This window comes from Tinamus guttatus, unplaced genomic scaffold, assembly GCF_059628265.1.
Source record: "Tinamus guttatus ecotype Peru unplaced genomic scaffold, ASM5962826v1 Tinamus_guttatus_pri_ptg000403l, whole genome shotgun sequence".
NCBI lineage: Eukaryota > Metazoa > Chordata > Aves > Tinamiformes > Tinamidae > Tinamus > Tinamus guttatus.
In genome coordinates this window covers 362,043-388,320 of record NW_028288937.1, presented here as the reverse complement: position 1 = coordinate 388,320, position 26,278 = coordinate 362,043, and the positions used below count along the sequence as shown (strand labels likewise).

At 51.5% G+C, this 26,278-nt stretch overlaps 2 protein-coding genes across 2 annotated transcripts; both read right to left on the bottom strand.

Annotated features, from left to right (window-relative positions):
* Window positions 1-3,022: 3,022 nt before the first annotated feature.
* On the bottom strand, window positions 3,023-14,146 carry TTL (tubulin tyrosine ligase). Its single transcript, XM_088531276.1, has 7 exons — window positions 13,912-14,146; window positions 11,096-11,174; window positions 9,551-9,783; window positions 7,155-7,290; window positions 6,789-7,058; window positions 6,188-6,331; window positions 3,023-4,200 (listed from the first exon to the last, which is right to left on the bottom strand). Exons 1-7 carry the CDS (start codon window positions 14,066-14,068, stop codon window positions 4,086-4,088), a joined length of 1,134 nt encoding a protein of 377 aa, XP_088387402.1. The 5' UTR covers window positions 14,069-14,146; the 3' UTR covers window positions 3,023-4,085.
* Window positions 14,147-16,138: 1,992 nt separating this feature from the next.
* SLC22A7 (solute carrier family 22 member 7) lies at window positions 16,139-25,189 on the bottom strand. Its single transcript, XM_088531239.1, has 10 exons — window positions 24,759-25,189; window positions 23,200-23,303; window positions 21,274-21,428; window positions 20,239-20,407; window positions 19,041-19,158; window positions 18,206-18,312; window positions 17,905-18,119; window positions 17,338-17,446; window positions 16,280-16,486; window positions 16,139-16,202 (listed from the first exon to the last, which is right to left on the bottom strand). Exons 1-10 carry the CDS (start codon window positions 25,158-25,160, stop codon window positions 16,139-16,141), a joined length of 1,650 nt encoding a protein of 549 aa, XP_088387365.1. The 5' UTR covers window positions 25,161-25,189.
* Between the last annotated feature and the right edge of the window lie 1,089 nt (window positions 25,190-26,278).

Here is a 26,278-nt window from a genome sequence, read left to right as displayed (position 1 = left end):
GCTCCGCCCCCCGCCTGCCCGCGCAGGCGCAGCAGCGCCCCGGGTAGTGCGCGTGGCCCGCCGCGCTTTGTGCACCTCAGAACTGGGTCCCTCCGGTGCTCTGTGCCCCCCAGCCATGTTCCTCCACGGCTATGTCCCTCGGTGCCGTGTCCTCCCCGGCCCTGCCACCCCCGGGCCATGTCCCCAAGGGCCACGTCTGTCGGAGCTGTGTCCCCCAGCCATGTCCATCTCAGGCCGTGTTCCCCCAGCGCCGTGTCTGCTGCAGCTGCGTCCCGCCAGCCGCGTCCTCCCCAGGCCATGACACCTGCAGGCCGGTTCCCCCAGGACCGTGTCTACCGGAGCGGCGTCGCCCAGCCGTGTCCCCCTCAGCTCATGACGCTTCCAGGCTGTTTCCCGCAGGGCCATGTCCGTGCCCCGCCTTGTCACGAGGTGCCAACGTCCCCTGGGTTGCCCTCCCCAAGCCGCGTCCCTCCCGTGTACCCCAGCGCTCCCACCACTGGGCGCAGGACACGTGGAGCCTTCCCGGCTCATGTGCCAGCCCCGGGCTCCCAGCAATGCAGTCTCTGAGATTTGCTCTTTTTTTTTTAATGGTGGTCGAGGACAGATTGGAATACAGATGCCCGAGGACCAGCCGCACTTGGAAAACACAGAGCAGAGCCCGGGCACCAGCAGCTCTGCGCATCCACCCCAGATTCGGCCTCCAACCCTCCCAAGGCCGTTGTTTTCCACGGACTATTGTAGCCAAAACTGATAACGACACACAGTTATTAACTTTAAACTTACAGCACAGCGCCGCTTTCCTGGCGGAGAGCAGCCCTCAAAGAACAAGAAATGTTTGGACCAGGGCATGCAAGCAGTTCCAAAGGTTTTGATTATAGTATAGAATGGGATGTGGGCTGCTTGGGCCAAGCTGCTTCCCAGTTTTCCAGACAGCCCTGGGGTTGTCTGCAGGCTGCAGCTGGCCATGGGATTTCGGGAACCATAGTTAAGCTGGGATGGGGGAAGCTGTATGGGAATTAAGTGTGACCCAGGCTCCAGCTGGACCAGACCCTGCTGGAAAACACAACTGGAGCATCTGGGTTTGAAATCCTCTTTGGACGGAGTAATGGGAGTAATGGGAGATAACTGCTAAACTGAGGCAGTTGAGCAGCACAAATACACTGTTTGGGGAAGTATCTTAGTGCACCCTGAGGTGAAAAAGGAGGAAAAAAGGCCTTGGGGCTGTGCAGAGGTTCCTCAGTCACTGCTCCTCCCGGCTCTATCTGCTGGGCTGGTAAAAGATGCTGCTTTCCTCTGTATCCAGGCTGCTTTCCTAGCCCAATCCCACCCATGTCATATACGCCAAGGAAAGAATGTTTTGGTTTTTGAATTCATGGCAAAGGGAAAATAGAGAGGGGTCTAGCACCCTAAGGATTTTTCATTTCTTTACAATCTTTCTTTCTTTGGAGACCTGGGAGCTTTACAAGTCACATTAAACACCTTTTACAGCCTACGTTTTACCTGGGGTTGTTAACACTAGGCTTCATCTGGTCTGCAGGGTAATTTTAACACCTGTGAGCTTCTATGAGGCCTTCCCTCGTACCCCTCTTCTCCTCGCTTATTGTCCACCATCTCCCCACTACATTCCAGCTCATAAACTGAAGAGTTCACAGTCCCTGCTCTGAAAACACAGAAGGTCCAGCAAAGCCAGAAACCGGACCTGGCATTTGGGGTGTTGCTGGCAAGAAAATCCCCAGCACGCAGCAACCGAACTGCTTTCCAGCTCCAGTGCACCTCGTGTCTGCCATGCACCACGAAGGCTCCAGTCCATGCAGCGCTTGGAGCACTTGTCTGGCCTTGTGGGATGCTTCTGCTCTGCAGCGCTTCTTCTTACAGGTTCGTAGCTAAGGGTTCATAGCACGTTGCAACGAAAGTCTGTCCAGCTACAGCACAAAAATCCATCACTCCGAGGAGAGGTGGGCGCTTCCATCCTGCTTACAGAGCAGGGCCGCTTGCGTACAGAGCTCTGCACTGGCAGGAAGAGCTGTGAAATCTCAGCCACGAACATAGATGAGTATGAGCAAAGATCTGGGATCATTTCAGGGAGGGAGATATCACACTTGCTTGATTCCCATTAAACACAGGCAGGCAGGAGCTTGTAACCTCCACAAATTCTTCTTGCTTGTTTGCTCTGGGTGACACGAACCAGGTCTGGTTTATTTCATTGCCAACCATCTCTCCTTGCCAGAGGCCCGACCTCAGCAGCACAGCCTGCTCTCCTGCTGCAGTCAATTAAAATACACCAAGCTGCATTTTTCCATGATGCTTTCCTATGCAGTGCTGGAGGGAAGTTCCATCGACTACCATCTCTTTCCCACCACGTTGGGCAGCAGCTCCGCGTTGCTTGCACAGGGGCTTATTTATAATCTGTGCATCACCATATTTAAAAACATGCTACCTCAGAGCGAAGGTACATCCTCACATCTCATGCAAAGCGTGTAAAGAAACCCCAAACTTGGTATCGCTGATGCACAACCCAAATTTTAATGCCTGTGAGCGCTCAGTTCTTTGCAGAGCTTGCTGCAGCCTCCCAAGACTGAACTGTTTAACTTTGTGCCTCGGTTTGGAAAATTTGGGACAGAGCGCAGGCCACGGAGTGCCCAGCAAAGCCAGCAGCTCCCACGCAGCCACTGCACTCTGCAGAGAGCCCTGACGTAGGAGGGATGCGCTCCCTGGGCTTAGGCTAAAGGTAAAACGAAAATGCCAGGAATTTAGGATACACTCAAAACAGATATGAGTTCTGAAATTCAGGGATCTTAAGGAATTCTACCCCCTTCCTCCCAAAAAACTGCCTTCCTGTCCCAGCTGTGTGGCAGACCTGTACGAAAGGGGTCTCTGGGTCTATAAGACCTTACACATCTTGCCCTCAGCTGGGACAAAGCAGCACACCCTGTCCAGGGTGGAAAAGCACAGTATTTGTTGAACAGAGGAAAGTGAAATGGTCTGGATCAAAAGGAATAAAAATTGGTTGGGTTTGAAGGCATATAGTTCAGTCTCAAATGTATTAGGGTGGAAGCTGAGAGAAGAGCCTGTATTCACTGTAGTGTCTCCAAATAAACTTTCTGAGACCATTTTCGGTTGAAATACTCCCAGCAAGACAGCGATGCCAGAAATCCTACAGCTTGCAGGTCAGCACTGAGGGGGACAGGCTACTTTTTTCATATGGGATCCAACTGCATTAGACTTGGATGGAAACAGATTCAAATCTTATTAGGAAAAGGGATAACTATAAATAAACAATAACTATAAATAAACAATAACTATAAATAAACAAAGTTGCCTTCCTTGTCTGGATTAGCTCACCATCCGCAGTTCAGCACCCTTTCAACCCGTCGTTGCCTGGGTGTTCAGCCAGCCAGCTTGGAAAATGACCTACGGAGACCAAATTCTCAATGTTCTGGTTTCATGAATCCTGTGACACAAGAGAGCTTGTTCCTGTCCACAAAATAGAGCAGGAACAAAGGAAAGGAGTCACCTATTTGGAGCTGAGCTAAGGCACTAAGGATGCAGTAGGTGAGGAAAGAAGAAACACGTGGGAGGAGAACAACTTCCCAGCCACAGCATCCCAGATGATCGTTGTACTCTTTGTTCAATTGCCTTAAAAAAACAAAACAAAACAAAACACAATGTTTCTCTATAGAAAAGGATGAGCTAATTAGAGTATTGTTGTCTCCCTGTTGGGGTTTCATTTTAAGGTAATTTTGCTGTTCTCCCAGAGAGATTTGTTTCAGATGTTGAAGTCACATGAGCTGCTTCTAAAGTGAATTTTGGTGAATGCAGACAGATTTGCCTGAGCAGTTTTGGCTCGTCATGTCACGGGAGCTCTGTCTTGTTGGTTTTCCCCATGATTTTCAAAAAAAAAAAAAAAAAAAAGAAAAAGCCACCTGTCTCTATCCCTTTTTGGCATGATACTGAAATAAGCCATCGAACTGCTCTGACCCAGTGGGTGCAGTCTCTCTGCAGTTGGACTCTATGATCTTGAAGGTCTTTTCCAACCATAATGATTCTATGATTCTCTGTACTCAGCAGAGATGCTCCTGTCTTCATCACAGTTTGATAAAGATTGATGGCTGGCTCATCTTCTGCCCGGTGTCACTGAGGGGAAAAACACTAGAGATGGCTACATCCACGATTCCTTGGCACAGCTCTGCATACAGCTTCCTAAGAGACAAGAGAGAAAGACAGTAAGATGCCCAAGCAGTGTAAACCAGCAGGACCACAACTTCTTTTTTTTTCACCCAGCATTTTCCCAGTGGGAGCCATAGAGAAATCTTTCATCTCTTCAATTTCCTCTCCTTCCACCCCAGGAACTGCCTTCTTTTTTTCAACAGTCTCCCATTCCCAACATTGCTTGCTGCCAGGTGGGATCACAAAACCTAAGTTTACTGTCAGAACAAGCTCCTAAGAAGAGTATTTAGCACCCCCAGGCCTCATCCTTGAACCACTATGGGATGCATGGCATGAGGTGGGTAGCCCCTCTGACCAGTCTCCCAGCTGAGGGACTCAGGAGCATCATGCCAGACCCCATACATGGGGGGACACCACCCAGATGGGCTGTTCTAAGCAAGCATGGTCTGAAAAAATGGTACACTGTCATGTAACTGCACTCATTAGCTTGTGGGCCAGGCACAGAGACTTTGCCGGGCCCTTAGGAAAGAGTTGGGTGTGTTTCATCACGGCAATGTGGATGAAAAGAAAGAGGCCATACAAGGTGTTTGAGAAATGAGTTAACAGCAGCTTTGTTTTCTGTTGAAGGAAATACTTGTGCAATCTCCCTGAAATGCTAGCATCTGGTATACTTTTAGTACCAAAGTTGCTCTTACTAGGATTAACAATGTTTTTCACCTTGTGCACCTGCCAGCGGGAGGGTTTTTTGACTTCCTTCTGCTTTCAACAGCCATTTTTTTTTCTCCATTTTGAGTACTGTGTGATATCAGTGTTATAAATTAGGATAGTTGCAAGAGATGGCGCTGCAGATAGTGCAGGCCTGGATCAGTTGCCTTCAATTACTTTCAAGTGCCCATGTAGCAAAAAGCAAACATGCATTTCTGCAACCAAAATACACATAGCAACAGCCCCTGCAACAATCTTTAATAAAATTCAAGAAGTATTTCAAAGGCTGCAACGATTTGGCATAGCAGGGTGAGTCTCCCCATCCTTTTTGATCCAGTCCATGTGCAGCTGCAGACTGTTGATGCTAACTAGATCTTGACAGATTTCGGAGAGGTGCTGGATGATCACCAGCTGCTTAAGCCTGAGCGCTAGGAAAACCACCCAAGAATTTGGACCACGTTTTCCTCAGCCTCAGCTTTCCAAAGTGCCTTTAACTGGGCGCTGATGCTAACACCCCAGTTATAAGCATGCATTATCCATATGCGTATGGAAGCCAAAAAGAATGACCTATAGGTAACACAGTGTTAACACTATACAAGATGACCCCTCAAGGAGATAAGAGAGAGAGTAGGGGAGGAAAAGAGAGAGTAATGAAGCAAGAGGGTGGGGGGAACAAAAGGAAAGGAAGAAGGATGGAGAGGAAAGGAGAGAAAAGAATTATCTGCCAAGATCCAGTATCTCCCACTGAAGCGACCATCACCTGCAGGTATATGAGCAGTGAGACATATCAGACCACGTACAGCTTTCGATGAGCTTGTACACAGTACAGATGCTCATTTAGCAAAGACTTCTAGTGTCCTTCTCTTCTGCAGTTGTCTCAATCACGGTGTAGCAGCTCCTGCTGGGTAAGTCTAGGTATGTTCATGGCCATGGTTGGTTGTCACAACCTCCCCGTTGCTGGTGGAGGCTTCGATCCAACATCTGCAGCATCCACAGAGTACCTGGAGTCCTCATCTCTACAGATTTATTCTCTGGCTTTCAACAAGTGCATTTAATGCTATTGATTTATCTAATATTCAGGTGAAGACCAGGGCTCATCTCATATTAGAAAGAAGCTGTATACCAAGCACAGAGGCAAGGACAACAAATCTATATTGACTGGCACTTAGAGCCATTTCTGGAATGGGTTAACCTGGAAACCCCCCTGCCATTCACTTTTTTTCTGCCCTTTTCTACCCAGGTGATACAGTTTTGGGTGAGCTGGGTGATACAGTATGGTCCTACTGCAGGTGTATTACAGAAACTGATTACTCACTGGGCACAAGCCGGAGCCCCATTGACCTCTATCAGCCAGACTTTCAGCTCCTCATCAACCATGAAGTCAAAGCCAAAGAGCTGGAAGCTCTGGTAGTGAAGATGCTTTGTGCTGATTGCAGGCTCTATACACATAAGGCAGCTTCTGTGAAGGGAGAAAAGGAAACCCAGGATTAAAAATCCTCCAAATGTATCAGTTGTACTGCAGCCTCCAAGGGTGCACTGTGCACAGCAGTGGAGCTTTTGCAGAGCAAATCCTGCTACGGAGGATCACATTGTCATGACCTGGTTTCTCAGTGGTGGCTGGTTTCTTGTCCCAGATGATAAATCCCCTCTCCCTCACCAAGTGAATTGACTTGTGGCAAAACAGAGACATCTTGTCATTAGCCTTCACAGCACCTTTAAAGCCCCTTTTCTCTCTTTCCATTGAGCAATGACAGTGGGGTGTTTATGGCCTTATCTTAAATCTCTCTCTGGCTCACAATCCCTGGCCCTTGCAACTGAAACACTTCTTTTGTCTGCCTACCTGTTAACTCAGCTGTTTCCATACATTGCTCGCTACTAAGGGGTTATCTTGCCATACCCACAAGGCAGCTGGTTACCTTATTATGTGTTTGATTTGCAGTAAGATGCTATTCTCAAGTGTGGTATTCAGGGCATCCATCAGGTACTGGTTGAACTCCTCGAAGAACATTTCGTTCCCTTCCTCATACCGCCCGTAGTTTTTGGAATATTCCTTTTGAATGCAGTGATTGGTCAAGTGGCAGGTTTTGTCCTGGAAATTAGCACTGTTATATGGTTCGGAAGAGGTCCGCAGGACACCCTCTCTGTAGAGGTAGATATTATATTGATGATCCACGAGAACCCAGCTCCTGGGGGCAGAAGAACAAGCCCAAGCCTCAGTGGCTTAAAAAGACACTACACAGAAACGCAAACCCATGTCACACAAGCCATGCAGAAAAGCCTACCTGATGTCAAACTTGCGATGCCCTGGCTCCAAAAGCAGAGGCTTCTCTAGGTATTTTTGAATCACATGCACTTGTCCCTGCTCATCTATGAAGTCCAGGAGTTCTGCAGCTTCTGAAGAAATCAGGATCCCTTCCCCTGGCACAGAAAGGTAAAGAAAAAATAGGCAGAGGATCCTCCTACCTTTGTTGCTTTTTTTGTGTAGCTTTTTCAAGGCTGAAACAGACCATGTTTCACTGTCCCCAGTTTGGGGGGCAAGATTTTTAGAAATTTGTTTGTGGGGTTTTTATTTTGTTTGTTTGAGGCAGGGGATTTGATTCTCAGTTCAGACTTTCTCCTCCCCTGAGCTGTCTTGCATCTTTCTCTGACACATAGTCACACATACACATGTGCAAACTGTTCCCCTGCTAAGTCCACTTAAGTCACTGTTAAAATGATCGCTGAATTAGGCAAAGGACTTTTTCAAAACACTTATCTGTGTTTTCAATAAAGAAGTTAGACCCATCCTTCAAATGCTGTCAGCTTTTGGTTGAAATTGTCATTGTTCATTTCTTGCAAAGTCCAAATATGAAACCACTCTTGCAAAGCAATAAAAACAGAGGAGATCCCTTCTGTGAACTGATAAAGGGATGGCATGGTGCCGCAGTAGGTATGAAGCAGCTTAGGTTAAATTGTTCAGTCCTTCATTTTCTGGAGGAAAAGTTAAGCAAAAAGAGACAAACGCTCTTCAAGGAGGCTCCAGTGAGACAGCACTGGTTTGGAGCACATGTAGGTAGGTTTTCACAGGCGCATCCCATGGGAGTCACATCTCCTAGCTGGGGCTTCCGAAGGTCACTGCTGAGACAGTCCCACAGTGACTTTCTGCATTTGCTGCTCTGTGCTTTGCATATGTGCTAGCAAGTTTTGGTTTGTTTTTCAATCATTCTTTGGAAAAATGTTTTAATCCCCTGATCACAGGGCCACGGAGGGCTGCAGGGCCAAGCAAATGCACAACCACAACCAAAATGTACAACCACAAGCCTAGACACTGGGAAAAGAACAGAACTAACATATTTTAAAACGAGTATGGCCTGCAAAATTTGCAATGGAAAATCAGCAGGCATCAGTCTGGCCCTTGAAAGACGGTGAATTGAGGAGGGAGGTTAACTTAACTGTGTACCTATCCAGCAGCCCAGAGAGGCAACAAAGTAGCTTATGTGGAGCCACTGTCTCTTTTCTCAAAAACCTCTAACCCTAGTTCAAAATTTCCCAACTCTTAAGTCAGGACATGCAAAACCTTTATTTTCCCTTTTACGTTTTTTAAGCTTCACTAGAACTGTCCTGAGCCAGGAGCTGTCTGAGCCAGATTTGCCTGGGCAGTTAATGGCAACAAGCTTTCTTCATTGTTGGAAGTAATCCTCAAATGTTTAAAGGTGCCATCTAGAAGATTAGGATAAGGCTCTGCTTTCCAGTTTAATTCCCAGCTTGGGTTCTGCAGCGCATTGATGAATACAAAGGGTTACTTACAAAGAAAAAAAAAGAAGAGGATGGCATCACACTTGATTAATGTCTGTGGAGAGTTTAAACCTCTTCCTGCTGCAGTGAACAACAGCAATGGCCTTTTCAATTGTTCAGACTGGTTCCTTGCCAGAGAACTAAACTATACAGACTCGTTCTCCCTCAGTGGAGTGATGAAAAGACTCATCTCTTCTGCCTCCTTGATGAAGATAAACATGCTCTTCTGATGCTTCTGCGTAGCAGAGCCAAGAGAGCAGAGAACCCTGCAAGAAGGACAGTTATAACATCCAGCCTCCTCAAAGCCCTCTCTGGCTTTCACATTCCCCGTTGATTTCTGTAAGATTTCATCAAAAGCGACTGCAAATATGCATCGCACTCGTAGGCTCGTTCCCTTTGAAAAGACAAGGTCATTATTCAGGCTTGGCTCTGCTCTGTGGGGTCTACACACACAGCAAGGCAAGTTTTATGCAGCAATCCTGACAATAGCCAAGAGACGTTAACAGTTTCTGCAGTATTACATCGATAGCTGTGTCCAGCTATAGCTCAATATTTCTGTGGAACAAGCAGTGTGATGACCCTAGAACAAGGAGGGACACAAGACTATGCAGATACCTATCGTCTCCTCCTCCCTGAAGGGAAATACAGATATGGCATTGCGTGTGTTTGCTCTCATACCTGCCCCAGAGGCTGGGAGGCAATTTGGATGCACTGAGTTCGTGGCCACCCCTCACCACGATCACGGCCAGGCCACTGAGTGCCAGACATTTGGGTTCTGCTGAGAAACTAGCAGTGGCATTTCTGCCCAGCTGAGATCAGCCTCAGATGCAGACCAAAGAGTAAAGTTGTCGAGTAAAAGAGTAAAGGGAAACAAGAAGGTGCCTTGTTTTGCTGCGGAACGAACCTTTGGCACCGGCCGAGGACTTGGCGATCCACACGTTGCCCTCCCCGCCTTCCCGCCGCCTGTTGTAAGCGGCCAGGAACACTTCCCGCTCATCTGTCCGGGTGTTGTTTATGAGATGACGAATCCCATTCTCTGCAGGAGCCACAGGGGTCTTCAGGTTTGTTGGGTAAATCACGTATGACTCAGGGAACCACGTGCAGGACTCGGATAGTTCAGGACTCGTCTTGATTAGCCTGGGTAAGGAGAGACAGGCAGTTAAGCTTCAGTGCATCCCCACCGGGAGGGTGAGATTTAGTAAGTACAAATGCTCCTTAACTGGGCCCTTCTGCTTTGTGATGAAGAGCAGACAACACAGAGTGTGTGATAACTTATTATATTTTTCTTAGACCCTTGAAATTAGGGTTTTCCTACAGAGACCATAGTATCCCCATGCTGCAGCCAAGCCTTGCGCTTTGAACCAGACCTGCACTCTTCTGTTAAATGTTTCTGGGGTATGATGGATATCAGGAAGCAATTGGCAGAGAAGCTTACAGGGAACTGGAGCTTGCGATGGCCTCCCTGTATCATCCCTGCACAAGGTCACTGGGAATGCTCCACATCCAAATGGGAAGTGAAGGTGAGGTATGCTGCAAAGTGCAACAACATATCGCAAGGGGAGCTGTAATCACAGCAGGGAAAAGCGGAGCCAGAGCAGTAACGTTCTCTGTTCTGCTGCTTAGCTCTTGATCCCATCCCTATTGCAACCAAGAGAGGTTTCCCAAGTGTGGATCAAGACCACTGGGAAATTACTGAAGGCAAGGACACATCTTAAGTGCTGAGATTTCTGGGATTCCCCTTGTACTGTGCAATCCTGGCTCCCTCTCACAGTTCTGCCTCAAGATGCCAGTGAACCCTCCTCGCTGGAGGCCAGACCTGTTTTCTTGCCTTTGTTTCGGAGCCGAGGGAGCTCCCTGTCTCTCCAAATGTTGGCCTAACAGCCAGGCAGAGCTGGCCCATGGGCTGTGGCCACCAGCAGTGTGAGCTCAGCCCCGCTTCCACAGGAGAGCCTGGCACAGCTGGTCCTGCAGAAATCCCTCCCAATGCCAATGGAGAGACCTCTGAGCATTTGTTTGGCTGATAAATCTGATTAGCCAAAGGCACATTAGTGCCTCATCTCTGTATGATATTAGAGAATAAAAGGAACAGACTTTAATTCACATTTTATCTCTCTATAAGGAAAAACACCAGATACTCTTTTTTTTTCTTTTTTGTTTTTGATTTGGCCCTTTCTTTTACTCCTATCTGACTGAATACACTCTAAGGTTTCAAGCAGATGTAATGCAGGAGAAATTGCTTGTCCCCTGAAGCTACCCACAGCTCTTTGTGCACGCAGGCAGCTGTAGAGACCAGCACAGGAGTCTGAAGACAGCACAAGCTACCACAATCCCAGGGCACATTTTGCCAGCTGTTCTTGGCAAAACGCCCTTAGAACAGGTTCAGCACTTGCCAATGGCTAGAAGAAAAATTCCTGCCAATCCCACCCAACATTGCAGGGATTTTTCTTACTTCACCAGAGACGCTTTGCGGCACAACTTGTCTGCTCCCCTGTAGTAATTCACCAGCTGAACAAGTCCGGGTTCATGGCCTACAAAGGGAAACAGAGTTGAGAGAGACTTCTTAGTTAACGAAGGAAATAAATCAGTTTGGTGCAAAGAACCCCAGTAGTTGGGAAGTGAGGCAATTTTCTCACCATTTTAAACATGACACTCCCATTTTCCACAGAACAACTTCCTAATTCATACTGGGAACTGACAGAATCACCCTGGCAATGTTCCCCGTTTGCTAGTTTTTAAAGGTCAGGATTTCCAGTTACTCTAAGTGCAGTGCAAAGATGCAGGGAAGTGCTCTGTGACACTAACACCTCAGCTTAGGAAACACCCTTGTTTTTCATTTACAGGTGAATTTCCTTCGCTGGGAGATGTTAGAAGAGTCTTGCTTCCCTATAGCAGTACGCAGCAAATTCCCCTCTGAATAGCTGGGGTGGGACGGGGCCTCTGGGGAATCTCCGCTCCAACCTCTGCTCCAAGGTTGGCCAGGTGAAGGCCTAGCAGGTCCAGGAATGGAGACCCCACCGGTTCTTGGGCCCTGTGCTCTTGGCTGCCATCCTGTGTTCCCCAGACTCTCCTCATGGCCTCTGCTAGAGTCACGTCAGGATGTCAATGTCTTTCTCACGCTGGGGAAACCCAAACTGGTCCCTGTACCCAGCCCAAAGTGCCAGTCGGATGGATATACCCCTGTTCCTACTGGACTCCACGCCACAGTCTGGCACCCTTCATGCTCTGCAGCTACATGAGCACCTGGCTCAGCTGGAAGCTCTCGAGGGACAGGATGGCAGCAGTCATTGAAAGGGTAGTGCAAGTCTAGGTGACACTTGTGAAGTCTCTAGCACACCACCAGTGAGGCTGAACATGTATGTGAGGAGTGAGTGACACAGCAGGCGACACCTGGGCCCCTGGTGACAAGAGGGGAAACATGATTAAAAAAAAAAAAAAAGTGTTTGGGTTTAAAATGATACCTGGGACTAGTGGCATCCCCCAAGCACAACAGCGTGCGCTGCTTCTTCACCTTCTCTTTTCAAACAAATGCTTGTGGGAGTGATTTAGACCCTGAAACGGGATCCAGAGTTTTAGTTACCCTCCTTGGTGCCTGCCTGGAGAAAAGGCCTGGAGCAAACGTTACCTTGAAGCACAGCTGGCTGCAAGATCTCAGGTATGACCATGTATTTCAGCCCCCAAATCATGGACCTGAACTGGGTCACTATTTTATTCTCCAGTCTTTAAATACAAGATAGCTGAAAAACACCTTCTAGCCAAAGTTCTGTAACTTCAGATATTTCCATATCCAACACTGCCAGACACTAATTTCCTGAAAGAAATTAGTACAAACCGCCAAATTTATTTCTGCTTATTGATTTTGCCTGGCTCCCAGGAGAACAGAGGCTCAAATGGGAAGAGCAGGGCTCTGAGTGTCTTCTGCCCCACAGAAACCAGCCCATCCTCTTAAGGGTGATGGAGCAACGGAGCTGCTGCAGGAAGGGGGATGGGAGAGGCGGAAAAGCTGCTTGGAACCCCCTGCTGCGGGATGAATCTGCTCCCTGTTGGTTTGCTGAGCACCTCCGTGGAGCAGGGACATGGGGCGGGCGGTGTCACAGCAGCGCGGGTCTCCCCGGGTCCCCGATGCCCACACGGAGCCCGGCTGCTCCGGCAGCTCCCGCTGGCACGTGCCCAGCGCCGGGCAGTGACAGTGCACGTCTGCGCGCCGCGGCGCGGGAAGCGCCCATGGCACCCGCGGAGCCCCCGCCGGCGGCGCCGCTGCTCCGGTCCCCGCGGGGACGCGCTCCCGGCCAGTCCCTGCTTGTCCCGGGGGGTGGCGGCTGCATGGAGACCCCGGGGCCAGCGCTTTGACCCGGGCCAGGGGGATGGAGCGGCCGGGGGCGCCCGCGTGACGGGCCCGGCGTGTAGCTGGGGACTGGTGTTCAGGGGAGGTGACAAGGCTGAGGGACCCCACTGTGTCACCCCGGGTTGCATGGGGGGTGACAAGTCATGGTGTAAAGCCTGGGGGACCCCGCTGTGTCACCACGGGTTGCATGGGGGGTGACAAGTCATGGTGACAAGCCTGGGGGACCCCACTATGTCACCCCGGGTACCATGGGGGGTGACGAGTCATGGTGACAAGCCTGGGGGACCCCGCTGTGTCACCCCCCAGGTACCATGGGGAGTGACGAGTCATGGTGACACTGTGTCACCTCGGGTCCCATGGTGGGGTGACAAGTCATGGTGACAAGCCTGGGGGACCCCACTATGTCACCACAGGTACCATGGGGGGTGACGAGTCATGGTGACAAGCCTGGGGGACCCCACTGTGTCACCCTCCGGGTACCATGGGGAGTGACGAGTCATGGTGACACTGTGTCACCTCGGGTCCCATGGGGGATGACAAGTCATGGTGACAAGTCTGGGGGACCCTGCTGTGTCACCCCGGGTCGCATGGGGGGTGACGAGTCATGGTGACAAGCCTGGGGGATGCCACCAATCGTAGGGGGGGGGGGTGATGGGGACAGTCCCTGCTCATGGTGGGGGCTGCCCCGGGCAGGTCACAGGACACGGTGACAAGCCCGGGGGACCCCACCGTGTCACGGGGGACGCCGATGCGGTTGGACCCTGCTCATGGTGGCGAGCAGCCCGGCCCCGGGGTCCCTGTGCGCGTGTGGGGGGTGACAGCGCACGGCGCCGAGCCCGGGGCCGCCACCGCGTCGCGGGGGACCCCGAGGGGGCCGCAGGGAACGGGGGGGCGGCTGGACATGGCGCCGGGGGGGTCCTTACCGAGGCGGCCGAAGGGCAGGCGGTTCCTCTCGCCCAGCATGAGGTTGAAGCGCGGGTTGTCCCTGCGGAGGCGCCGCCAGTGCCCGCTGGCCAGCAGCAGCCGCGACACCTCGGCGTACACGCTGCTGTTCTCGTCGCGCACCACGAAGGTGTACATGGCGGCGGGGCGGCCTCAGCGCCGCCGCCGGCCCGCGGGGCCCCGGCGCGGCCTAGGCAGGGCCCTGCGCCGCCACCGCCCTCGGCCCGGCCGCGCCGGGCTCCGCATGGCCGCCCCGGCCCGCCCCGCGCCGCCCCGCGCCGCAGCGCTGAGCTCATCGGGGCGGCGCCGCGCGGGAGCCCGGCGGGATCCGCCTGCCCGCGGCCGGGGCGGTGCGGGGATCGTGCCCCGAGGCGCGGGGAGAGCCTGCAGTGTGGGGAGATCCTGTGTGCGTGGGGTGATCCTGTGTGGGGGGCGATCCTGCCCCGTGCGTGGGGAGATCCTGTGTGTGTGGGGATCCTGTGTGTGTGGGGTGATCCTGTGTGGGGGGGGATCCTGCCCCGTTCGTGGGGGGATCCTGCCCCTAAGTGTGGGGAGATCCTGTGTGTGGGGGGATCCTGCCCCGTGCGTGGGGGGATCCTGCCCCTAAGTGTGGGGAGATCCTGTGTGTGGGGGGTGATCCTGTGTGTGGGGTGATCCTGTGTGTGTGGGGCGATCCTGCCCCGTGCGTGGGGGGATCCTGGCCCTAAGCGTGGAGGGGGATCCTGTGTCGGGGGTGATCCTGCCCTGATGTGGGGTGATCCTGTGTGTGTGGGATGATCCTGTGTGGGGGGTGATCCTGGCCCCGTGCGTGGGGGGATCCTGCCTCTAAGTGTGGGGAGATCCTGTGTGGGGGGTGATCCTGCCCTGATGTGGGGAGATCCTGTGTGTGTAGGAGGTGATCCTGTGTGTGTGGGGAGATCCTGGCCTCATGCGTGGGGGGATCCTGTGTGCGGGGGGATCCTGCCTCCGTGGGGCAGGTCGTGCCCCCGCGCGAGGAGGATCCTGCCGCGGGGGTGCGTGATCCTCCCTGGTGTGTGGGGAGATCCTGTATCCGGGGAGGTCCTGCCGCGGCGGGGGAACCTCTCGTCCCGGTGGGGCTGCCCGTGCCCCTGAGCGCGGCGGATCCTGCCCCGGGGAGGGGGGAACCTGCCCCGGGGGGGGGGGGAGGAACCTGCCCCGGGGGGGGGGAGGAACCTGCCCCGGGGGGGGGAACCTGCCCCGGGGGGGGGGGGGGGAACCTGCCCCGGGGGGGGGGGAGGAACCTGCCCCGGGGGGGGGGAGGAACCTGCCCCGCCCCCCCGCGGGGCCCCGCCCCTGCCGAGAAGCAGGAAGTGACGGAGCGGAAGCGGGCGGGGTGCCCGGGAGGAGTTGGGGAAGACTTGGGAGGACCCGGGAGGATCGGGGAGGACTTAGGAGACATGGAGGAACTCGGGGGGTCCCGGGAGACCCGGGAGGACTTAGGAGACATGGAGGAACCCGGGGGGCCCCGGGAGACCCGGGAGGACTTAGGAGACATGGAGGAACCCGGGGGGTCCCGGGAGACCCGGGAGGACTTAGGAGACATGGAGGAACCCGGGGGGTCCCGGGAGACCCGGGAGGACTTAGGAGACATGGAGGAACTCGGGGGTCCCGGGAGACCCGGGAGGACTTAGGAGACATGGAGGAACCCGGGGGGCCCCGGGAGACACTCGGGGACTTATCGTGAATTCCTCACGGCCCCGGGCCTTGTGGCGCGCACATGTTGAGGTCACTCCCTTTTCCCTCGTTAGAAACGGGGTCCGTTTTAGAGTCGCAAACTTATGAGTGTTTTTTATTGAGGCAGTCGTTGAGAGAGGTGCCTGCGGCTGTGATTGCCCCGGGGAAACCCTTTCCGCAGGCTCTGTGTGTGGTGGAAGGAGGAGATCTCTCCCTTCCCACTGCTGGTGGTGCCAGTCCAGCTGTTCCAGTTGATCCGTGCAGCACATGGAGCTCCAGAGACAACAGGAACCACCCGGGAGACTCTCAGATCCACACAGGACCCTGAGAACCGCCCAGGCCTTGGACCAGCCACCAGCCCTGCGATTGCCAGCTCTGTCCCCAGAGTCCCCTGAAGGAAGAGTCTATAGGACAGCAAAGACTCTTCGTTTTTGTTTATTTTTTATTGAAAGGTCAGAACTTGGCTCCGGTGTGCAGTCCTCTGTGGCATCGGTGGCCGTCCCACGTAGGCGCTCACTTGGGCTGAGCCTGTAGCGGCGTGCCTTCAAGAGCGGCGTCCTGCAGCGGCTGCTTCACCCTGGAAGCAGAGCGAGCGCGTCGGAACGACGCACGTAAACCCGGGAAGCCCCCGGCGCGGGGCCGGGGCTGCCTCACCGCGTCCCCTCCACGTCCTCGACGCCCTCGGGCAGGCGCGCGTGCAGCGTCTCCGGGAGCAGGAAGGCCGCGGAGCCGCAGCACGCCGCCGCGCCGCAGTACGTCGCCTCCGGCAGGGACGGCCACACGCTGTCCAGCAGGAACACGAGCGGGGCCAGCGCGCCGCCCAGGCGGGCCACGAAGGACGTGTAGCCCATCCCGCTCTGCCTGCAAAGGGAGAGGCTGCTGCTTTCGTGCCAGATCCGGGGCCCTCTGCTCCTACACTTCGATACGTACTGAGGCTTCCCCCCTCCAGGCTTTTCTTTTGCTCGATTTTTTTTTCTAGGCTTTTTTTTCCCATCACAGAATCATACTTCCCAAATAGCAAGAATATCTGCTCTGCGAAACAGATTTGCTCTGTTTATGCAGAAGCTGAAGTTCTGCACTAAAAATGTCTACTCTGAGATGATCTCGACTTTCAATGCCTAAAACCTCATGAGTATTTTCTGTCTGTCCCCTAGTACATCCTCGTGTGCTGAGGCTAAACTTATGTCCCTCTGTCTTTTAGGTGCTTCCAGGCAGGCAGCCAGCATGGAGACTCCTGTGAGCATCCTTGGTCCTGCTGTAGCTATAACTGAGGAGAACTCGGAGAGATGCCCAAAAATAAATCCTGGGACCTACTCCAGTCATTAATTTGCAGTAACAGAATGGCATTCTGCACTTGAAATGGGATTGCAGGACCTGCTTGTCCACATGCAGAAAATATATGGCAAAAAGAGCGTGTTTTTGCCTTTACCTGTCAACATCTTTCAGTGTTGGAAAGAATACCAACCTATCTGAGAAGAAAAGTAGCGGAGCAATGTGCCTACTGTGCTTTAAATATGCATCGTTCTGTGGCTACAACAGCCTAGTGAAAGGTAATTCCCTCCACGAGCCTCAGCGATATCCCAAACCATGCTCCAGCTAAAGCATCACTGTTACCTGAAGATCTTCTACATGAGCTGTCTTCTTTTCACCCTTTCAGTACATCTCCCCTTACGTGGGTCTGGCTGTGGGCTGGGGCGAGCAGCGTCCCTTACCTCAGTACGGTGGGGTAGAGCTCGGAGGTGTACAAGAAGACAGTAGTGAATGCAGCTTCAGAGAAGCCTTTGCCCATGATGGCTACTACGGAGCGCAGGGAGGTGAATGCTGGGAGGAAGGAGAAGACACTTAGGGCAGCGGTCAAAAAGCAGCCCCTAAAAGAGGCTTATGTGGCCTCATGTGGAAGGGGAGAAGATTCCGAGGTCCTAAAGGCAAAGTAGGGAGCTGCTGTCTCTGAAGCCTGGGGGAGTAAATCTAGTGACAAACTATTAGCCGAGTGGGAGCTGAACTGGTGAAAGGAGGGCTCCCAACATCTTCCCCAAGACGCTGTCTATAAGATGGGCACTGAATCACTAAACCCTGGCTAGCCTGCCTTGCAGTGACTGGAGACTGTTGCCACCAGGCATTTGGGCTGGCCCACATGAGCAACCTTGTCCCCCCATTGCCCTTGTCAGTAGGAGGTATCTCTGTAGAGAGTTGCCTGTGAGGAAGAACTCCCTTTCTCCTCTAGCAGTGCACTGAATGGAAGTCCCCTTTTTTAGCAAGTCAACAGACAAGGCTCTCACACTTGGGGATGATGATGTTGGCTCCTATGCAGAGTCCGGTCAGTATGAGGGTCCACGCCTGACTCCGCCGCCGTCCAACTCGGTTCACCAGCACATACATGATCAGCTTGGCTGGGATCTCAATGATGCCAAAAACAAATTGGGAGAGATACATGTTGAGCCCAAAACCAGTTAGGTTCATGCTCATGCCATAGTAAGAGAAGGCAACACCAAACCTGCGAGGAGAGTGTGGAGATGAGAATTAGGTAAATGGAGCCAGGGAAGGGAGGACAGATCCCTCACAGGGAGCGACCCTGCTTACCACACCGCGCCAGAGCAGAGCGAGATCTTGCGCAGGACCGGTGTCCTGAACAGGCTGAGGTAGGAGTAGCTGTGCCCTGACTTCTCCGTGGTCATCCTCTTGAGGGCCTGAGAAAGGTGGAAAGAAGAAGGAAGTGGTTCAGCTGCTGCACATGTAGGGTCTGGATGTGGAGCCCGGGGCAGGCTCGGGCTCCTGGCCTTCCCTGCTCCAACACTGTCTTATTTATTTATTTGTTTATTTTCCGCACACTCCCATTGCAATTCTCTGGACAGACATTTTCAGAGGCAAGTCGTCTTGTGTGTTTTTATAGATTCTCTCTCTCTTTTTTTTTTTTTTTTCAGACCTGTCCCTCTTCTCCTAGCCCCATCTCTTCTCCTACCCCAAATACCCCACACAGCGAGAGCGATCTCCTCACAACACTGACCATGGCATTAGCGGAGTCGAGCGTGGCCAGTTCCACTCTTACCCGCGTGGCTCCCTGCCACTTTTGTCACATCCTGGTAGGGTCACATTGACCACCTGATGATGTATCCCAGGACAAAAGCGCAAGCTGCTCACGAGCCTGCACGTCCTGCCCTCTGTTACAGGGGTGAGGCCTCTGCCTTGTTTTTCTGGGCTGTGCTTCTCTCTTGCTGGATGTTCAGGCCAGCATCCAGTGCAGTGAGGCTCATCATGGCAGCAGGAAATGGAGAAATGCTCCTTCTAGTGCAGGGGGAGCTCTGGCCAAGCTGATGCCTTCTCTTTAGGGATGGTTGTGAGTGGCTTTGGGTATCAGGGAAGTAAAATAGAGAAAATGGGAGAACAAAGATGTGTGTCTGGGTCTTCGGGCTCTCACCTCTGTCGAGATGGTGAAGTCTTTCCTTCCGTTCACCCTCGCACATCGAAGCAGGTGCCTGCGAGCCTGTTTCACGTTGCCGTTGGCTATGAGCCAGCGGGCCGACTCTGGGACCCACCTGGTATGGGGAGAGAAGGCAGCAACCCGTTGGCACTGAGTGTTGTCCAGCCCACACACACAGCCCTGGCCAAAGAGAGCGGGTCTTCTGTGTGGGGGAAACAACAACAACTTATATTATAAATGCACACACAAACACGTACATACGCGGTGCAGCCAGCCTGGAGGGGTGCGTGGGTGTCCACGGGGTGCTGAGCCCCACAGAGGCCGCAGTGGGGATACCCCACGGGTGTCTTGTTAGAGCAGCCCACATGAACCTCCTACCAGCCGAGTCTGTCCCCAGAGAGAAGGGAAAATCTGCTGCTTTCCAGGCAGGGAGGAGCGTGGAGGCCACACTCATCCCCCAAGCTGGTGCTGCTGCTCCTCTGGTCGCTGCTTTGCAGTTTCCAGGTGAAAACAGATGGGGAACTTAAAGCCTTGAAGGAATATGTAGGCAAAGTTTCTGCCAAAGCCATACGCTTGTCAAAATCTGTCATTTGCCATAGGGGACTTCTGCAGAGTTTTCAGTCACAGGAGCTTGCCATTTAATCCAGTTGGTGATTACAAAGAAGGAAAGATGGCATTTTGCACCCATTGTCATCATCTCCGGGATATAATATTATGTCCTGTGATTGCCTGATATCTCCATCAAATTTTAACGTACTGTCAACAATATTTGTAGAATGGGCTAAATTAGATTTTGACTCTGTACTTCAGGGAGTTTTAATTGTGCTGCAATCACTGCCCTTTTGGGTACCTAAATACGGATCAGACTGCAGTATAACTGCTGGGATAATTGGTCTCCGTGAAAGACCTTAACATAAACAAAAGAGAAAAAACCCACAGCTGCCATGGAAAGGAACGGGCCCAAATGTGCCTACGAAGTGCAATATTTCCCAAGATTCAGTTTTTATAGTTATGTTATAGTATATAGTTATAGTATAGTTGGTTGTCCTTGGGGGAAAAAAAAAAGAAAGTTCCCCAAAGTGAATGGAATTTAGTTGTCAGGAAGATGAAACCTGAACCACTCCAGTTTTCCAGAGCTGGAAAATACCTGGAAAATCACACCCAGCAGCGCCGCGGGCGCGTTTGACCCACTCACCACAGGCAGACGATGCTCAGGAGACAGGGCCCGGTCACGGCCACCAGGAGCCAGCGCCAGTCCCGCACCAGGTACGCGGCCATGGCCAGCAGGATGTTCCCGATGCTCCAGAAGATGCTGGTGAGGATCCCGGTGAGGGTGCGATGCTCCACGTCCACCCACTCCATCCCTGCAAGAGGGCCGCGGCGCTCAGCCGGGACACCAAGGAAAAGGCCTGCAGGGCTTTGTCACGGGGCAAAGGGAGGCAATTTGTTGGCTCTTTCTGTTTTTTTCCTCTCAGAGGCTTCCACTGCTTGGCTGATGTTTGCCACATTTAAAAACCATCAAAAAAGGGAGCCGCTGGCGAAGTCGTAAGCGACTAAAATACAGCCTTAAAAGAAGAAATACTGGACAAAATAATAAGCATCACAGTGCTGAAAACATCTTATGTGATACTTTTAAAATTCCATGCAATAACGTCCAAATGATTTTCTCCATCAGACTCATCCATTTCCCCTCTAATTATATCTTGCCTGCACAGTTTCTCTGCCTACCTGCTATGCAGGTTAAATAAATATATTAAGATATAACTGACTTACCTATGGAAGCTACCCAGATTCCATAGGTATGTAAAGCCAGAAGATTTTATTTTAGTTATATTGTTACTTTTTTTTTTCCCCCTTAGGTTTGGCTTTGCTTTGATTTTTGTGGTGCTTTTCCCTTCCTTTTGAAAAACACAGACGGAGCAGACGCACGGCTTTGGAGCCTACAAAAACCAAGCCCAAGCAAAGCCAAGGCTGGGAAGGGCGAAAAACCCCTTGAGCGGCACCATCCTCCTCCCGCTGAAGACACGGACACGCTAACGCGTTGCCCTAGGGGTGCTTGAAGGGTGAGGAGGCCGCATCGGAGGAAAGGGGTAAGCACTTTTGTCTGTGTTTTATTGTATTACTGATGGTCCTTAACTGAGATTAGGTGGTTATTACAGTGGATTTCGTGTTGTTTAGACTGAAAAGGGGGTCTGGGAAGGGGTGGAGGCCCCGCGAGCCGCGTACGCACCCAGGGGCAGCACGATGAGGGAGACGCCGCTGAGGGCCGCGCCGGTGAGCGTCCGCGTGGCGGCCAGCATGGCGTAGGAGACGGAGGCGGCGCTCAGCATCCCGAACGCCAGCGAGCCCAGCAGCGACAGCAGCAGCAGAGCTTTCCGGCCGTACCTGCCGCGAGCACGGCCCGCGTCACCGCGTCACCGGGACCGGCCCCGGAGCAGCGTCGGGAACGGGAGCCCCGTTGTGGCTCTCTCAGGGGCCAAATGATGAGCGAGCACCCAGTGACCAGACCCACCAATGCCGTATCTGGCTCCCAACAGAAACAAGCACATTTGTTTTTTTAAGAGTTTTTCCTAAGGAGCATGTCAAACATTGGATTCCCTGCAGGATACAGGACAGCGATTTATGGATTCATCACCAGTGGGTCTCAGCAAATGCAGCCACCTGGTAGGGAAAACAGGGAAGGCAGCAAAACTGAACTGCCGGCTACAGGAAGGCTGCAGCAAATGGTGGAGTTGAAATCACCTTTGAAGAGAGGGAGGGAAGAGCCCAGCTACTGAAAGATTAAATGTAAAAAAATAGAATAAAACGATAAATCACAGAAGCACAGCAGTAAATAAAATGATAATGCATGTGTTTGTAGAAGCGGTTTAGAACAAATAGCAAGATGAACTGTAACAAAAAGCCATGTGGGTTTTCAGACCTGGGCACTAGAGAACCAAAGGATGAAGTATCTAAATTACTTTTGTCTCAATGAAGTGGGACCTCTTCGTGCCTCTCTGTGAGAGAAAAGGAAGGTGGCAAGTGGGACATCAACTTATAAGAGGCCTTAGGGGAGATCTGAGGTCTCATAGATCTGGCACTGATACTTGATAAAATGAGTAAAAATCAGGTTAAGATTTAGAGTTCAGACGTGCATAAGCAAATAGTGGAGGAGTCTGCTTAGCTTCTGGAGGTGGTACGGTACCTTTGGCTCTAGCAGAGACATACTCCTCTGCCTTATTTTATCCTGCTGCTTTTCCTGGCTCTGAATTTCTTTTCCTCCAGCCGAGAACCTTTTTAGATATGCACTGAGGCGCAGAGTTTGGAAACCAGCCAGCTGCCTCAGGTAATCATACAAGAGTGTTGATAGATGCAGAGACATGGATGCAACAGCACTAAGTTGCTGGGGTGCAATATAAGAAAAACCCACAAACAAAACAAAAACCCCAATTTTTGTTTTCTGCCCTTTCTGAGCTGTTTGACTCTTCTGGCTTATGCTGTCACATTTTAACATTCAACAAGACCAATGGGAATCATTCGCACTTTCCTCCTGGGAATTCCTGAGCTCTTTCCAGAGGAATGCCACCCTGCCTGTAACTTCCTGGACTCTTAAAGCTTTCTTGTCTCTGCCTCTCTAGGAACGACAGAGCCAGTATTTGCTTTCTTGAGACTCTTTCTCAGATGTGGCATGCATTTACTCCAGGCCCCTTGTTTGGGTGTCCTAAACCAATTTCCATATAACTTTCAAAGATTGAACTGTTTTGGTGGGTTGTTTTGGGTTTGCTTTAACTAGCTTTCTCTGTTTCAGACAGGTCTCCTCTTTTGAACTCTTCCTCAAAGAGGACAGTGGATTTTGGGGTGGTTTGTTGACCAGAACCGTGTGGTCACTGCAGTGCAGATTACTCCAGCTGGGGCCAGAGTTGCTTTGCTGGTGGCCTCCCAACAGGCCACTCCACAGAGCAGGTAGGGACTGCACCTAACACAGTCTCTGTGTAGCTTCTCAGGAACACTTCGGTCTGGTTTTCACTGCAGGGGCTCAATTCTTGCTTCACAAATGTTTTTTCTTTCCCTGCCTGTCCAGTTATCCTCTGCAGGCTGCCAGTTTGTGAAGGTTTTATCACAAAACAAGCCCAGAGCTGTGGAGGGAGGAAGGGGAATAGCCCAGAAAATGTCAAACCTGTCCGAAAGGTGTCCAAAGATCACAGCCCCCACCGTGACACCGATGAAGAAGAACGTTGCAGTCGCCTGGTTCATTCCACGCTGCTCACACACCAGGTCCCACTGAAACAGAGGCCAAATAAACCCCGAGTGCCCAGCCCAGCCTCTGCCACCTTCTCCTACCCCTTCCCTGAGCAGTCAGCTCTGGTGTCTTGCAGCTTATACCTGCCAGGCTTGACTGAGCGAGAGGTAGGACCCCAACCTAAACTGTGCATAGGACACTGCCAAAGCCTCACAAAACTCAGAAGCCTCCCAGTTACTTAGCCCCACCGTGACCGCTCTGAAGCTCTGTGCTGAGGAGGAGGAGGGCGGAGGGGTGCTCAGACCAAATGGTCTGTGCTTCCCAATATGCACCTATCATATATATATATATTTTTTCCCCTGAGTGGTCTAGACATATTCCTTCAATAAATTAATGAGCATCATCTTACTTTCTTGGAGGCGCAAATGTTGTTAATCATTGCCATCCTCCCCGGTGAAGTTAATTTTCTGTGTGTGCATAACCCAGCAGCACTTATGCTAATCATCCACCAGCCTCATGGTGTCTGTGACAAAGCCAGACAGAATTTGAGCCTTCTCCCCCAAGGACACTTTGCCCCTTCTCCTTGATATGGCACAGAAATGTGATACAGATAATCAGATCGTGGAGAGGAGGCACCAACTCGAATTTAAGGTTTGGGCTTGGAAAATATCTCGAAGCAGTAGCAGTCCTGGTCTTATTTCCAACCCCGCTTTGCCTGAATTGTCCCTTTTCCCCAGATCCCCTGTGTGTTGGGCCACCTTCAGTGGAAGGAAAATCACAACCTGCAGGTAAAGTATTAACTCCCGGAGGGATGGCTGTCACACAGCCCTGGCTCGTGGTTAACGTTTGACCCGCGGGCGCCGGGGGCAGGCTCAAGGTTACAACCAGGCAGTGTGCTGGGTCTCAGAGGGAGTGTGTTTTTTGGTGAGGAACCTCCTATAACTGGACAGACAGTCTCCTAATCCTGTGAAATCTTCCAAGACGAGGAGAGCATGTGTTGGGGTCCTGATGTGGCAAAGCCCTCACCCTGCTCTGGCTCCACACACAGCGCCCTATAGGCTTGATGAGCACCTACTGCTGGGCTTCCCTGTACCTGTTTTCTGAGAAGAAAGGCACAGAAATCTGAGGTGAAGAGGTGCAGCCAAGGGAATAGGAGTTACAAAAGTGTCTGGAAAATCAGAAAGGCCACTCGTGCTCACATGAAATCCTTACAGTGCAAATGCTGTGTGACCCAAAACAAAAACCCCATGATCTCGTCTCACTATCTCTCCACCTGGAAAAACTGAGATGCTCATAATGAGAAATATTGGGTTCTAATTCTCATCTTCAGAGAGCTTCCCCATCCCAAGTTATCCTCTCTAAACAGGTAATTTCAAACAATTATTAAAATACAAAGATTCCCCTCTCATTTGGTGCGCTTAGGAGAGAGCTCTCCATCTGCTCCTCAAAACAATGAGCTAATTTCATTTTCACCCAGATCAAAGGCAAGGGATTACCTGGGTGGCTATGGTGGAGGCAAACTGCGAGTGGTCATAGACCCATCCGTGCTTGCAATGCTCAATAATCGAGTCATTTTCTGGTTGCAGAGAGGAATTGAGCAGGAGGTAAAACTGAGGCTGCGAGAACATCTCACAGGACCTGAAGGTGCCATCAGGCTCCCGGGGGATGCTGATGAGTAGAAGCTCCTCCGTGGTGAAGTTCACAAATGCCTCTTGGTGTGGAATTGCACAGTGATGAGAGGGAGTAGCAGCGAGAAAATTGTGCAGCAGGAAATGCATGGGAAGATTGATTCTTGGGAAGCAGAGTAGAAGCAAAATCAAGACCTGGAATCGGCCAAAGCCACCAATGTCCAGCAAGAGATCTTCGAATTTCATTTCTTTTCTGTGGGGTTTGCTCATTCAAAGCAGCTAAGTACCAAGGAGCAGCTACATGAGCTTGAAGAGTGGTCTCTGTCCTTGGAGCTTGACTCACACGGCTTTTTGTACAGCCGTTTCCTTGGACTTTGAGACCTTGCTGAAAGGTTGATATTCCCACGGTGACGCTCCACATCTGTGGTCGAGCCAGATAAATCCTCCCGAGTGCACAAGGCACAACCATATCAAGCGGACGCAGAACAAGGTGCCTTCTCTTTTTAGGGGTGTTTCTTTAGAGCCCTCCTGTTTTGTTTTTTGAGCAGGAGACCCACGGTAGGGAAGAAGGCCGGGGGAAGCTCTTTGTTGAAGCACCATCATTTCTCGCCACATCAAGACACAAGACAAGTGCTCTGGATAGGCTGGGCGCCTCGCACAGCTCGTACGTGCAAGGCAATGGAAGCCACGCTGGGACCCTAGATCTTGGCTCTTCTCAGCCATTCACATTTAACTAACACATTGCCCCATCTTTGCTATGAGCATCTTGGGACAAGTGGACGAGAAGGAAACAGGAGTGAGGGAGGCACCAGAAACCCTGTGCCTGCAGAGTTATAGTTTAAGCTGAAGTTGAACTAAAGGGCAAATTGCTTTTCTTCACCACTACTCTAAGAGCAAGGAATAAAAATGCTCGCTGATTCTCCATTACATATTCAAGCTTCAGAACAGCTCTAGCCTACCCATCAGAAATGCAGTTATATCTCAAAGCCCAGCAACTCCTGGGGCTGCAGTTCGTACTGCAATTTCTCAAAACGTATGTCAGTGGGTTGCATTTTTTTTCCAACCTAGATGTATTCATTTAACTAGTTTAGCTCATTTAAATTCATTTAACACATCCATTTAACTAGTTACCAGATTTAGTTAATGTCCAACGCGTGTGATGGCTGTGCAAGCGGTGTGATCCACCGTGCCCTGCTGCTTGGCTAGTTAGGCTCAGGACCTGACTCAAACTGCCAGGCTGTGGTGACAGCAGGCTGAGTTCCTGGCTGCTGTTTTCACATACAAAACCCTAAAGAATGGACTTTTTTTTTTTTTTTTTTTTTTTTTTTACTTTACCTATGTACAATTTTCTCCTGCAATTTATCGCCTCTCCTCTCTTTCCTTCTCTC

Bases quoted from the DNA above. Each gene is read 5' to 3' on its own strand.
- TTL (XM_088531276.1), bottom strand. From the start codon at position 14,068: ATGTACACCTTCGTGGTGCGCGACGAGAACAGCAGCGTGTACGCCGAG. The intron at 9,784-11,095 runs GTAAGAAAAATC...CTCCTTACCCAG, and splicing joins CGCAAAGCGTCTCTGGTGAA to GCTAATCAAGACGAGTCCTG. The intron at 6,332-6,788 runs GTAACCAGCTGC...CTCCCTTCACAG, and splicing joins CAAATCAAACACATAATAAG to AAGCTGCCTTATGTGTATAG.
- SLC22A7 (XM_088531239.1), bottom strand. From the start codon at position 25,160: ATGAGCAAACCCCACAGAAAAGAAATGAAATTCGAAGATCTCTTGCTG. The intron at 21,429-23,199 runs GTTTGACATTTT...TGCTCGCGGCAG, and splicing joins TTTGGACACCTTTCGGACAG to GTACGGCCGGAAAGCTCTGC. The intron at 20,408-21,273 runs GTGCGTACGCGG...GCCCTCTTGCAG, and splicing joins CCTCATCGTGCTGCCCCTGG to GGATGGAGTGGGTGGACGTG.